At 41.0% G+C, this 15,304-nt stretch overlaps 1 protein-coding gene across 1 annotated transcript in view; it reads left to right on the top strand.

Annotated features, from left to right (window-relative positions):
- The window catches only part of LOC126412386 (polyamine-transporting ATPase 13A3-like), a 419,382-nt gene that overhangs the window by 322,817 nt on the left and 81,261 nt on the right, over positions 1-15,304 (top strand). Inside the window, exon 8 of the mRNA XM_050081962.1 lies at positions 175-379. Coding sequence (XP_049937919.1) covers positions 175-379 — 205 coding nt within the window. The remainder of the gene's footprint in view (positions 1-174; positions 380-15,304) is intronic.

The following is a 15,304-nucleotide window of genomic DNA, read 5'->3' as shown; positions in this document are numbered from 1 at the left end:
ATGATTTTTTTAAATCGGATGATTCTTTTTTAAGCACAGTGTACTATATCGACCCATTAAAGATTTGTGACTGAAACTAGTTGTAAAGACATCATCACTGATGTAGCACCTGCAGGTGCTTTAAAAGTGTACAAGTCACTGACTGCACTGAGCGAGCCCGTGTGACCTGTGCAGAACCAGCGCAGCCTGCACGACACGGTGCACAAGACTGACGTCGTGACGGTGGACCGCGGCACGTCCGGAGGAGGCACCCTCGAGGTGGAGACGACGCAGCTGGTGCCCGGTGACGTCATAGTCATCCCACCCAACGGCTGCGACATGTACTGCGACGCCGTCCTCCTCTCTGGCTCCTGCATCGTCAACGAGAGCATGCTCACAGGTCAGTCTCCTCACTCGGTACTCAGAGTAGGCTACTGCTAACCTCTCAACGTTTCTTTCCCTCTGGGATCTCGAGATCGAGGATGACTGATTTCAACCTCTGGTAAGGCTCGTCTGAAGTGTTGTGTTAACAATTATGACAGGAAAAATATTACCTGCCAATGACTCACCATATGCATCAGGAGGGTGACAGCAGATAAGTGTCCGGCACTTCAAATGGATGTATGTATTGCCGGCCGGAGTGGCCGAACGGTTCTAGGCGCCTCAGTCTGGAACCGCGCGATCGCTACGGTCGCAGGTTCGAATCCTGCCTCGGACATGGATGTGTGTGATGTCCTTAGGTTAGTTAGGTTTAACTAGTCCTAAGTTCTAGTGGACTGATGATCTCAGAAGTTGAGTCCCGTAGTGCTCAGAGCCATTTGATTTTTGGATGTATGTATTGTTGGTGTGAGGTCCACCAGTTATGCAAAACGCCGTTTTCGTTTCAGTACCCAAACATGTTTCGGCACCACTGTGCCATCATCAGTAGGTTTTCGTTTTTATTTATTCTGCAATGTGAAAATTTTTGTTAAATGATTATAAAATTATGTGCATTTTTAGTTCAAACAACAGATCGCTTCTTTTTGTGAATACCTTTTACATATGGTGTGCATGAATTTTCTGGATCACTTTTGTGTTAATTACTACAGGTAGCTTGTAATCTGCAACCGAACGATGTTGATGAGAAAATTTTTTGCTGGGAGTTAACTTACCTTCTATGATGTAATTCAGCTTTTCGCGATGTTTTCGCGCCTATATTCGTTTTTACTTACGTTTTCGTGTGGCAATTTAACAGATCAGGAATATATGAACTCACATGCAACACTTGCCAGTCGGTGTACATAGGACAAACGTGCAGAAACTTCAAAACAAGATATTCAGAACATCTCAGAGCTTTAAAAAGCAACAGCTCCCATAGCACGTTTGCTGACCACCTTGTAGCCAACAGTCACCACCCAACCACAATAGAAACAGACCTAAGAATACTAAAACCCAGCCACAGCCTATACAGCAAACTGACCATTGAGGAAAACTTCCATATACACAAGGCAGTAGCAGAACGAAAACAGGTCTTAATCGAATACACTACACTCTGCAAGGGCACACTATTTAACACATTAAAGGAACTTTACAAATAAAAACAGCACAAACGGATAAAGTCTACACACACACACACACACACACACACACACACACACACACACACACACACACACACACACACACGAACAATAGATAAACTAAAATCTGCAAAGACGCGCCACTTACACACAAAAGTAATAGCATATAAAAGTCAACGCACACAGCCAAGAAGCGCACAGAAAACACACACACACAAAAATAAAATGCAAACAAAATTCAAATTTGGCGCCGAACTCTCTGATGAACAAATGAACACTGACTGGGCTGGGACACAAAACAAGCCACAATCACACCGTGTTCTGGTGAAGTGAAAAGTGTTTTACTACGTTATTTGTGAAAAATACTTGTTATAGTTACGTGTGCAACACAGCACCTCAGCATTATGCGGAGAATGGAAGTACTTGCCACACGAAAACGTAAGTAAAAACGAATATAGGCGCGAAAACATCGCGAAAAGCTGAATTACAACCTAGAAGATAGGTTAACTCCCAGCAAAAAAAATTTCTCATGAACATCGTTTGATTGCAGATGACAAGCTACCTGTAGTAATTAACACAAGTGATTCAGAAAATTCATGCACACCAAATGTAAAGGTATTTACAAAAAGAAAAATGGTTCAAATGGCTGAGCACCATGGGACTTAACATCTGAGGTCATCAGTCCCCTACTACTCAGAACTACTTAAACCTAACTAAGGACATCACACACATCCATGCCCGAGGCAGGATTCGAACCTACGACCGTAGCTGTCGTACGCTTCCAGATTGAAGCGCCTAGAACCGCTCGGCCATTAAAAGAAAAGGTCCGTTGTTTGAACTAAAAATTCACATAATTTTATAATCATTTAGCAAAAATGTTCACATTGCAGAATCAATAAAAACGAAAACCCACTGGTGATAGCACAGTGGTGCCGAAACATGTTTGGGTACTGAGAAAAAAACGGTGTTTTGCATTACTGGCGGACCACATCCGACAATTTTAACTGCAAACACGGCCTATACAAGGAGGTACAAATCATAATGAGGGATGTATGTATTGCACTTTACAAAATGGACATCGTCGACACTGAGGAAATGTTCAAAATAGACCCTCAACTTGCGCCATGAACACCGAATGATAAATGGCGTGTCACAGTGATCACAAAAGTTCGCACCATCAAGATCGAAGACGAACCCCTCTGGAGTTACAAACTGTGCGGAACGTCCAGCTAGATGTCCAGTCTTACAGAATGCATATTAAACGTATTGGTCTAACGGGGTGATGAGAACTGATGAAATGTGACGGCATGCACTCGAATGCCGAACAGTCTCTAGTGGAGCTTATCGCGAAACTGTCTATCCTTTAAAGTGTAGCTGTAGATAGTGAAATAATATGTTTTACGGGCGCCGAAAAAACAAACACGCAGAGACTGAATTTGTCCAGTGGTTCCAGGTGGTGCGAACTGCGATGTCACACACTTTTCAGGAGTCGTAGTTTGCTCTGTAGGAGTATGATTCTTATACGCAGACCAGGAATTAAGCGAAGACATGTTATTTAGACCAGCTTTTGGCCAAAAGCAGTGCTCATACCGTAGTTGTCTTACGCCCATTTTCACACTCTTCCTTGCTGTGACGTAAATATTCTCCACAGCCCTTGCAAGATCACGCACCCGAGAAAGAATCGTGGGGGGGCAGGGCACCTCTAGCTTGTCGCAGCACAATAAATAACTGTCCAGTCAATTTGCTATCCAGATCAACGGTCAGCATAACTGTATACGAATGCGTTAAGATTTTGATGTTCGTTGATCTTGATACAACTCTCTTGATACCTCTAATTATCAGGGTTCATTTCATTTGCATTTTCTCTCCGAATTCCGATTTGTCGGAGTTGAAAACAATTTCCTTACTGAGCAAGAGGATGAGTTTTTTTTACCGCTTCTATAAATTTTCACACAGTTTTCCCAGTTTGCTGTGCATCGTCAATTTGACGCTTTGTTCGAAATTCCGTTATCTTAAGATTTCCAGCTCTCTAGCACTGCTTGAAGTTACGCAACCATCCCCTCATCCCTTGAAATCACTGTAATCTACAATACTGGCCATTAAAATTGCTACACTAAGAAGAAATGCAGATGATAAACGGATATTCATTCGACAAATTTGTTATACTAGAACTGACATGTGATTACATTTTCATGCAATTATGGTGCATAGATCCTGAGAAAACAGTACCCAGAACAACCACCCCTGGCCGTAATAACGGCCTTGATACGCCTGGGCACTGAGTCAAACAGAGCTTGGATGGCGTGTACAGGTACAGCTGCCCATGAGTTTCAACACGATACCACAGTTCATCAAGAGTAGTGACTGGCGTATTGTGACAAGCCAGCTGCTCGGCCACCATTGACCAGACGTTTTCAATTGGTGAGAGATCTGGGGAATGTGCTGGCCAGGGCAGCAGTCGAACATTTTCTGTATCCAGAAAGGCCTGTACAGGACCTGCAACAAGCGGTCGTACATTATCCTGCTGGAATGTAGGGTTTCGCAGGGATCGAATGAAGGGTAGAGAGACGGGTCGTAACACATCTGAAATGCAACGTCCACTGTTCAAAGTGCCGTCAATGTGAACAAGAGGTAACAACGAGACGTGTAACCAATGGCACACCATACCATCACGCCGGGTGATACGCCAGTATGGCGATGGCGAACACACACTTCCAATGTTCGTTCACCGCGATGTCACCAAATACCGATGCGACCATCATGATGCTATAAATAGAACCTGGATTCATCCGAAAAAATGACGCTTTGCCGTTCGTGCACCCAGGTTCGTCGTTGAGTACACCATCACAGGCGCTCCTATCTGTGATGCAGCGTCGAGGGTAACCGCACCCATGGTCTCCGAGCTGATAGTTCATGCTGCTGCAAACGTCGTCGAACTGTTCGTGGTTGTTGTCTTGTATACGTCCCCATCTATTGACTCAGGAAGCGAGAGGTGGCTTCACGATCCGTTGTAGCCATGCGGATAAGATGCCTGTCATCTCGACTGCTAGTGGAATCCAGCACGGCGGTCCTTATTACCCTCCTGAACCCACCGATTCCATATTCTGCTAACAGTCATTTAATGTCGACCAACGCTGACAGCAATGTCGCGATACGATAAACCGCAATCGCGGTCTATATCAAAGTCGGAAACGTGATGGTACGCATTTCTCCTCTTTACACGAGGCATCACAACAACGTTTCATCAGGCAACGCCGGCCAACTGCTGTTTGTGTATGAGAAATCGATTGGAAATTTTCCTCATGTCAGCACGTTGTAGGTGTCGCCACCGGCGCCAACCTTGTTTAAATGCTCTGAAAAGCTAATCATTTGCATATAACAGCATCTTCTTCCTGTTGGCTACATTTCGCACCTGTAGCACGTCATATTCGTGGTGTAGCAATTTTAATGGCCAGTAGTGTATACCGCGCGCAATTTCATCTCCATAAAGTAGTACGTCATTATCACCCGCATCCTGTAGATTGTATCGAACATCACTGAAACGCGTAAACACAATTTTTTGTAACAAGTGCGCCTTGTCCTCATTTACATATCCTTATATTTTCGTATGCACTACACGATCATATTGCTGCAGTCTTATTCGAAATCTGTTCATAATTCTTTTTTTAGCTATGCTGCGGATGATCCTCCACGTTCGTAATTATGTTTAGTACTCGCTCTCTGGACAACGACTGTCCTCTATTAAGTTTAACTGGAGACAGGATTTATGACTCCTTGTCCGACAAGAACTATATAGCTCGACATTTGTTTCAGTATCACTTTCACTTGTTAATTATGTATCGTCGTCATTGTAATCCTCCTGTATAGCTGTGACCGAGCGGTTCTTGGTGCTTCAGTCCGGAACCGCGCGACTGCTACGGTCGCAGGTTCGAATCCTGCCTCGGGCATGGATGTGTGTGATGTCCTTACGTTATTTAGGTTTAAGTAGTTCTAAGTTCTAGGGGACTGATGACCTCAGATGTTAAGTCCAATAGTGCTCAGATCCATTTGAACCATACCTGGCATAGAGAAACAGCTGAAAGATTTGGAAGCAAATAAATCACCAGGTCCGAATGGAATCCCAGTTCGATTTTACAAAGAGTACTCTACGGCATAGCCCCTTGCCTAGCCTGCATTTATCGCGAATCTCTCGCCCAGCAAAAAGTCCCAAGCGACTGGACAAAAGAGCAGGTGACTTCACTATATAATAAGGGTAAAAGGACGGACCCCCAAAATTACGGACCGATATCCCTAACTTCTATTTGTTACACAATCCTTTAATATATTCTCAGTTCGAATACAATAAACTTTCTTGAGGCTCAGAAGATTATGTCCACGAATCAGCCTGGTTTTAGAAAGCATCGCTCTTGAGAACCTCAGCTTCCCCTTTTCTGACCTGATATACTGCGAACTATGGATGAAGAGCAACAGGCACATTCCATATTTCTAGATTTCCCGAAAGCCCCTGACACGGTGCTCCACTGCAGAGTGTTAACGAAGGTACGAGCGTATGGAATAAGTTCGTAAATATGTGAGTAGCTCGAAGACTTCTTAGATAATAGAACCCAGTATGTTGTCTTCGATGGCCAGTGTTCATCAGAGACAAGGGCATCGCCAGTAGTGCGCCTGATCAGATGAGTCCCGATTTCAGTTAGTAAGAGCTGATGGTACGGTTATAGTGTGGCGCAGACCCCACAGAGTCATGCACCCAACTTGTCAATAAGGTTCTGTGCAAGCTGGTGGTGTCTCCGTAATAGGAGTGTCGTGGGACCGTTGCTATTCACAACATACATAAATGACCTTGTGGATGACATCGGAAGTTCACTGAGGCTTTTTGCGGATGATGCTGTGGTATGTCGAGAGGTTGTAACAATGGAAAATTGTACTGAAATGCAGGAGGATCTGCAGCCAATTGACGCATGGTGCAGGGAATGGCAATTGAATCTCAATGTAGGCAAGTGTAATATGCTGCGAATACATAGAAAGAAAGATCCATTATCATTTAGCTACAATATAGCAAGTCAGCAACTGGAAGCAGTTAATTCCATAAATTATCTGCGAGTATGCATTAGGAGTGATTTAAAATGGAATGACCATATAAAACTAATCGTCGGTAAAGCAGATGCCAGACTGAGATTCATTGGAAGAATCCTAAGGAAATGCAATCCGGAAACAAAGGAAGTAGGTTACAGTACGCTTGTTCGCCCACTGCTTGAATACTGCTCAGCAGTGTGGGATCCGTACCAGATAGGGTTGATAGAAGAGATAGAGAAGATCCAACGAAGAGCAGCGCGCTTCGTTACAGGATCATTTAGTAATCGCGAAAGCGTTACGGAGATGATAGATAAACTCCAGTGGAAGACTCTGCAGGAGAGACGCTCAGTAGCTCGGTACGGGCTTTTGTTGAAATTTCGAGAACATACCTTCACCGAGAAGTCAAGCAGTATATTGCTCCCTCCTACGTATATCTCGCGAAGAGACCATGAGGATAAAATCAGAGAGATTAGAGCCCACACAGAGGCATACCGACAATCCCTCTTTCCACGAACAATACGAGACTGGAATAGAAGGGAGAACCGATAGAGGTACTCGAGGTACCCTCCGTCACACACAGTCAGGTGGCTTGCGGAGTATGGATGGGGATGTGGATGTAGATGTAGAATACGTTTACATGGAATGGAGTCTGTCCTCTGGTCCAACTGAAGCGTTCGTTAACTCGGAGTGGTTATGTTCGGCTAATTGGAGACCATTTGCAGCCATTCATGGACATCATGTTGGCAAACAAGGATGAAATTTTTATACATGGCAATGCCCCATGTCGCCGGGCCACCATTGTCAGCGATTGGTTTGAAGAACATTCTGGACAATTCGAGCGAATGATTTCGCCACCCATATCGTCCGACATTAATTCCACATAATATTTATGGGACATAATCTAGAGCTCAGATTGTGCACAAAATCCTGCACTGGCTACACTTTCGCAGTTATGGACGGCTATAGAGGCAGCATGGCTGAGTATTTTTGGTAGGAACTTCCAACGAGTTGTTCAGTCCATGCCACGTTGAGTTGCTGCATTAAGGCAAGAGAAGGTTGGACATGACTTTTGCCATCTCGTTGTATTCTCCTCCCAAGTCTGTCACGTGGCATTTACGTGACAGTTACGCTGCTGTCATGTTATAATTCTCGTGAAGAGTATTTTGTCATATTAATGATCAGAATATGAGTTTCAAGTCCTAAATATCTTACCATCCTACACTGTTGCACGCTTTTAGTTCAGGTGGAAAGGAACTTTCTGACCACACTTGTACCGTTACACTTTTGACATATTGCGATTTGCTGCCGTTTCAGCGAGAATTTCTCGTAGTTATCATTCCCTTTAATCCCAAATAAATGTATAAAACAGGACAAATATATGTAATACTTATGTTCCTCTTTTAGTGGAAAAAGTTAACAGCGTTCTATCGGGCGCAGGGAACGATTTAGGTTTGAGGTTGGCGATTTGCACAGTAGGTTGTGCCCAGTCCACAGATAACCGTATGTGAAAGAGGCGCTGTATCACTACATTTGTTTGCGATCAGATCACCCGACACACCGTCTCCGAGGTGTTGCAAAAACGGTGGTCCGCACGTGCCACCGAGGTGAAGTTGTAGCACGATTGCCGCAAGTCAGGGTAAACCAAAGCCATCTGACTCATCTGCTGTGGTCAGCACGTGTGGATGACATCGGTTGCCCTCGGCGGTCGGCGATTATAACAACGGAGACGCGACCCACGGTGCTGCAGGCCACCCACCAATCCAACGTTGCACGACAACAACATGTCATCAGCCTTTAATATATTTTGTGTGGGATCTAAAATTTAAAAACCTCTCTCACACCGGCCTGATTTAGCTTCACTGATCAGGATAGTAAAAACATGCGTATATTAAAGGAATTTTCATTGACAAAGCAGGCTTATCACATTCACTCAGTTCAATACTGTTCTATATTGATTAAATTGAGCTTAACTTAAATTCCATAAGGCAGTAAAGCAATTTCGAAGTCTCGGTGCGACGAAAATTGTCAGTCGATCACTTTCGGTGATCACATGGGGAAGACCGGAGATCTGCTGGTAAGACCGTGTTACCCTATTTATTTGAAGTAACTGGATATCTTGAGCATACAAAACGGCAGATTCGTCCAGTGTAAATCAGACGTTCCCCACTGATCCCGTGCAACACAGCGTAGTAAGCAGACACTGTCAATAATAATCAGTTAAATAATACGCGAACACACTTACTTTAGTTTAGTTCATGTATTAAATTCCTTCTCATACAGAATCTCATCAAGATGGCGACTCGCCCAACAATACATACATATACATCCTTCTTTCACGACTAATCGGCAAGAAGTCCTCTATTCTTTTCATAAGAGAAAACATAGATAGCAGAGCAGCTATTCCATGGAGTAAATGGACGCTCCGAGGAATAATTGGGCTTGAAACTACTTTGCACTGATAATCGGTAAGATAAGAAGAGATATTTCGAGATATGTACTGAGTTATATAATTTATAAAATTTCTAAAAATATCGCGGAGAGACCGCTGCAAGAGATATTACATCGCCCCTCGCAGCGAGCAAAGTTGATATGTATCCACTTTGCGAGCTAACTATTGGCTTAGCTAACTCGTTAGAATATGTGGAACATACGTTCCTATAAATTTTAAGAAGTTAGTAAGATTTTTTTTTATTACAAGAATTGAAAGAGATTTTGTATCTTCGTTACTAGATACCTAGTTGTTGCTTTCACGTGTTCTGGGACATACCCACATCCCACGTACACAACCAGGGAAGATGGACTTATATAGCTGTTAATCAGGTCTACCTATTCAGGAACTGGCCTTCACAGGGAAACCCCGGAAAACCTGGAGGCTTAGACCCCAACTAGGTATCACAGATGATAGGAAAGACAGAATAATTTAGAAATTTGAGAGTTATCTAGAATTCATAGGAAAGATAAAATCTGCCTCATAGCCAAAAAAAGAAAAAACTTCACACATGCAAATTTTTTTTACAATCTTCTGAAAAATTTTCTTCATCGATGTCTTGCTGAACTGCGGTGATACTGATCGAACAGAAACATGGGACACGGCACGGAGGCCAGGCGTCGCATTGGCGTACCGGACAGGAGACGTAACGGATTTGAGAGACCAGAAGGAACCTCAGGAATAGGTACTCAGGATTGTGACATGAAACAATCGAAATTCGTCTAAGATTCCTGGAAGAGAAGGGTTAGTCGAATTTTTCCAGATTCATTTTGAACTCAAATATGGACCTGATCCATCCAATCTTCCATCTGAGGAATGGGAAAATCCATTCGTCTTATACTTTCCACACCTAGGTGTCTTAATCGACACTGTAGTTGCACAATATCACAACTCCAGATCGGAAAACAATTTTTGAAAACATGGATAATTTCATCCATCTTCTTGAGTAAGCCGAAAGGTTCTAATCCTGGTTTTAATTATTTATTTATTTAATTTGTTTTTTCGTTGGCTTTTCCAGGTGGAAGTAGATCTGAATCTTTCCTAATTTGGTTTCAAGTACGAATGTGGATAGCATGTCAGAATGTTAAAAACTTTATTATTTGAGACAATTTCCAAAAAAAATTATATCTTACTCATAAAATGAAATTTTGCTGAAAGAGAACGTTTAATTAAGTCTTGCTGCATGACCTCTCCAGCTGAAATTAATCTTAATTAATATTTATTGACGATCAAATTTTTCTCTTTTATACTCTAAATGCCGCATTTTCTCATGAACATATATGAATGCAATATAACAATAAACAAATCCAACTGGAAAAGACACATTATTACAAATTCAATGAAGAACTTTCTTATTAACTCTAATTTTATAAACATACACTAAGCTGGTTAATTAAATTCTCTTGAATAGAATTTGGCTCGCGAAAAAAAAAAAAAAAAAAAAAAAAACAGCGAGTCTTTATATCTGTGGACAGTAGCAACCGATTCTAATTTTCTAACGCGGTTCATTTGTTCTCCTGTGAACTGTCAGTTTACAAACACTAACTTCACACGCAAGCGCCGTATTCGATCATATAGTTTCAGTAAACTTATTCTCACTGGAGATTAACACTCCCTGATTGTATATTATTTCACACGCACAAGCTTCTTTGGTGATCATCGTGTAGACAGATAATCCGTAAGTCTTCACAGCAGCAATAGCTACAGTTCCACTTACTTTTCTAAATATTCCTATACTATCACAGAAGCAATCGCATACTGTTCATTAAACTATCACAGATGCTTGGCATGCTGTCATTTAACCTATCACAGTAGCTGAGGCATACTGTCCTTCGCACTTCAATTTTTTTTTCAACACTCAAATACTTCATACAGACTTTTCATTTAATTTGAAACACTTTCCTTAAAAGTACCTCTTTAGGTCTACATGGGGAAATAATCCTTTTATTCTTCCAGAATCCGGATATGCTAATAAATACGCACCAAGATTCGGTATATCAACTATTATATATGGACCTGTATAAATTAGATTCCATATTCTGATGGTCTTCTTCAACCTTGATGGCTTGATGTGTCTTCTTAAAAGAATTTTCTGTCCGATATTGAAAGTCTGAATCCGTTTGATGTTTCTGTCATGGATTTCCTTTCGCTGTCTTGCTTTCTCCGTAATATTAATGAGAGCATTGCGAATTTTTTCTTCCCATGACATTTTGGTGTCCTCGAGTTTAGGCAAGTTATCTACCCAAAAGTTTCTTTCGATATCTCTGAACATCAGTTCATTCGGGGTAAAGTTTGTAGAACTATGAGGTAAATTATTATAAATCTGCTCAAACTCGGTCAAGTAGTTTATCCAGGTAGTTTGTTTATCATGACAGTACGTTCTCATGAATCTGTTTAGTTCTCGAAAAACCCGTTCAATTAAATTCTCTTGTGGATGATAGCAAGACGTAAATACCTGTTTTATTCCTAGTTGTGATACTAATTTTCTCCATAAATATCCAGTAAATATCTTCGTATTGTCGGAGATTATAGATTTTGGAATCCCTGCACGAGGAATGTAGTCATTTACAAACTTTACTGCGGCAGCTCTTGCAGTTGCTGATTTTATAGGATATAGTTTAACATATTTTGTAAACACATCACAGAATCCAATAATGTACTTAACACCACCTCTGGCTCTAGGAAGTGGTCCACAAATATAACATGATATAAGTGATCTTGGTGCTTCAGGTATGATTGAGTGAAGCGCAATTTTATTTCCCTTGTTGTACGGCTTTGCCTTTTGACAGAGAACACATTTCTGTATGACTTTGTGCACTTTTCGCCTTATATTTGGGAAGTAACAATAATATCTAATCTTATTAGCACACTTTACAACACCAACATGACCACAGGTCAAATGTGTAAACCAAATTAATCGTTCTTCATATTCTTCGGGTATGCAGACACTCCACTTTGGATTCTCAGCCTTCCCAGATTTAAAAAATAAAATATTATTCACAAGCCGGTAGTATTCCAAATTGACCATAGGATTTTGTTGATTAAATTGTCGTATTACAGCATTCCATCGTCGATCGTTCTTCTGAAGCTGAGCCATTGTCTTACATAAATGAATATAATATAACTTGTAATTATTTTCTTGAAGAAGAAGCACTGGAAATTCTGCCTTATTATTTACATTCAGTTCAGGTGTTATTCCTTCTGGAGATCTTGACAACGCGTCAGCTATAATATTTTCTTTTCCGGCTACATGAATAATTTGAAACTGATATTCTTGCAGCGCCAGCGTCCACCTTGACAATCGAGGATGCAGCAATTTACAAGTTTGTAAAAAGGCTAGTGATTGGTGGTCACAATAAATGGCTATCCTTGAGCCATATACATAATAATTAAACCTTTTCAAAGACCAAATAACTGCTAAAGCTTCCAATTCCGTAGTGGTATATGCTCTTTCACAGGTGGATGAAACTCTGCTAGCAAATGCAATTGGACAAAAGGTTTTTACACCATCGATGTACCTAATTTGAAATAAACAAGATCCTAATCCCACATCTGATGAATCAGTGGCTAAACAGAATCCGACATTCACATCAGGGTGGTATAATAACGGAGCATTTATCAGTTGATCCTTAATTTCACAAAAAGCCTTTTCACGATCATTAGACCAATGCCATGGTACATCTTTCCTCAGGAGCCGGTTTAGTGCTTCGGAGTTCATTGCTTGAGTTTTAATAAATCGACGAAAAAGTGAAGCTAAGCCTATAAAGCCTTTCAGTTGTCTTCTGTTTCTTGGAGTTGGAAAATTTTTTATCGCACTAATCTTCGCTTCTGTTGGAAGAATGCCTTTTGCATTAATCATATGTCCTAAGAATTTAATTCTCTGTAGAGAAAATTGGGATTTTTTTTTTTAGATTTGCAGTTATACCAGTTTGTTTGAACACAGCAAAAATCCTCCTAATAAGTTGTACATGTTCCTCCCAAGTTTTAGAGGCAATTAATAGATCGTCCACAAAAATTGTTATTCGACTACGTAGTTCTGGTCCTAGGGCATAGTCCAACGCAGAAATAAAAACTCCAGAGCTGATATTGAGACCAAAGGGAACGACCTTGAACTATAGCTTCTCCCTCCATATATAAAAGCAGTATATTTTCTTGAGTCCTTGTCTAAATGGACTTGCCAGAACGAACTTCTCAAATCAATACTGGTTAAATAGGATACATCTTGAAATTTCTGTATTAACTCATCGATGTTCTCCGGATGTGTGCGCACAGGTACTATAATTTTGTTAATTTCCCTTGCATCTAATACCAATCGAACTTTTCCTCCTGGCTTTGGTACAACAAGCAACGGAGAACAATATGGGCTGTTCGACGGTTCAATAAGATTCCAGTTTAACATTTTTTGTATCTCTTCCTGAACTGGTTGTTTTAATCGCCAGAGAATGGGATAGTGTGTGCGGCAAAATGTCTTATGGGGCTTAATCTGTAATGTAAAAACATATCCTCTAATAATTCCGGGCTTTTCATCGAAAACTGACTCATATTCAGTTAATATATTGAATAATTGTTCCCTCTGACTATCCGTTAGGCAATCTGACTCAGCAATCTTCTGTTCGTCTGTTTGTCTGAAATCCTCTACTTGAATTGACTTGATCGGTAGTCGGTACATATTATTATTTTTAGCACAAATCAACTGCACAGCAGCACCACGGAAATATCGCTCATACACTGACTCCTTTCTCAGTAAGATCAGTGTAACAAATTGATCTTCGATTTTACAATGCACCTTTCCTTCTACCAAGTCCAACTTGCAATTGCAGGCTTGCAAAGGTCCAAAGCTAAGAATACAATCTACTAACAACTTTTCCACTACAAGGAATGTGCATTGTTTAGCTACATTTCCCAATTTTATCTCTATAAGCGTTTGTATCTTGACGTTCCAGGATTTTGCTCCCACTGCACCTATAACTCGGCAATTTTGTACTGGTAGGACAGGAATTTTCTTAATTTTACTAATTCTGCGAAACAAAGTTCCGGATACTACGTCTGTAGATGAAGCTGTGTCCAATACAACATTGGTTAAAATTCCTCCCACTTCTCTGATGATCTCAGACGCAGGAACCCTTTTATCTTCGACTACACAGGCCTCTAAGTCTCTCGTCAATTCATCTGTCATTAATTTTCCCTCATTATATCTCAACATTGCCACGGAATTAATTTCGTTTAAAACAGGTTTGCCCCTTTTGTATTCCCCGGCCGACTTTACGGAGCATAAAGCGGCTCATATATATAGTGTCAAGCGTAGTCATGAAAGAGTCAAGGTCATGCTCATTAATATACAGCATTCTATTTCTGATGCTGGCCGGAAGTCGAGATTTTAATATGCCAATCACGTCTTGTAGAGGCATAGGTTTATCCCAATACCGCGATTTGTTTATATATCTCTCAAAGTATTTCTTTAAAGACCCACGTGAAAAGGAAAAAGGTTCCGGGTATAATACCTCCTGCCTTAAACGTTCTTGTACTCCTTCGGACCAGTATTTGGATAAAAATGCTCGTTCAAAATCTTCATATGTGTCTCAAGTTGATATCATATCAGATGCCCATATAGCTCCTGACCCCTGAATATAACCGATCACGAAATTAACCGTTTGCCACTCACTCCAACTTTTTGGCAATACTCCCCTAAAACTTCTTTTAAACACTACGGGACGAATATTTTTCTTGTCTGGGTTGTAGATCTGGAATTGACGTTGTTTCGGCATTTTCTCCTCAGTATTGCTTTTACAATTACAGTCATTATGACTACCCTCACAGTGTTGTAATTGATGTTGATTGCAAAAACGAACGTGAGCATTAATGTCCCTGTCTGTACTTGATCGGTTAGATAGTGTAGCTTCATTGATAGATCATGTTATTGGTTCATTTCCTTGCGTGGAACACAAATCTTTCGAGAGAGACATACAGATCAGCTGACCGTATGTTCAATATTGTCTGAAGAAATGCTTTGCCTTTCCAAACTTAACTGCTAGAATTTTCATGCGAGAATGTTTACCTTATGATCAACCTCGTTTTGTCTCTCCTTTATGTTATTTATGGATTTATCCAAATTTTGGATGTCCTTCGAGATCTTGTCTTGTGATTGTCTCAAATCCTGCATATCTGCTGACATCTCATTTACTTTTTGCTTTAATTCCTCTTGAAC

The sequence above is a fragment of the Schistocerca serialis genome, chromosome 7 (genome assembly GCF_023864345.2).
Source record: "Schistocerca serialis cubense isolate TAMUIC-IGC-003099 chromosome 7, iqSchSeri2.2, whole genome shotgun sequence".
Taxonomy (NCBI): Eukaryota; Metazoa; Arthropoda; class Insecta; order Orthoptera; family Acrididae; genus Schistocerca; species Schistocerca serialis.
Note: the sequence above shows the minus strand (reverse complement) of the source record. Positions and strands in the feature narration are given on the sequence as shown.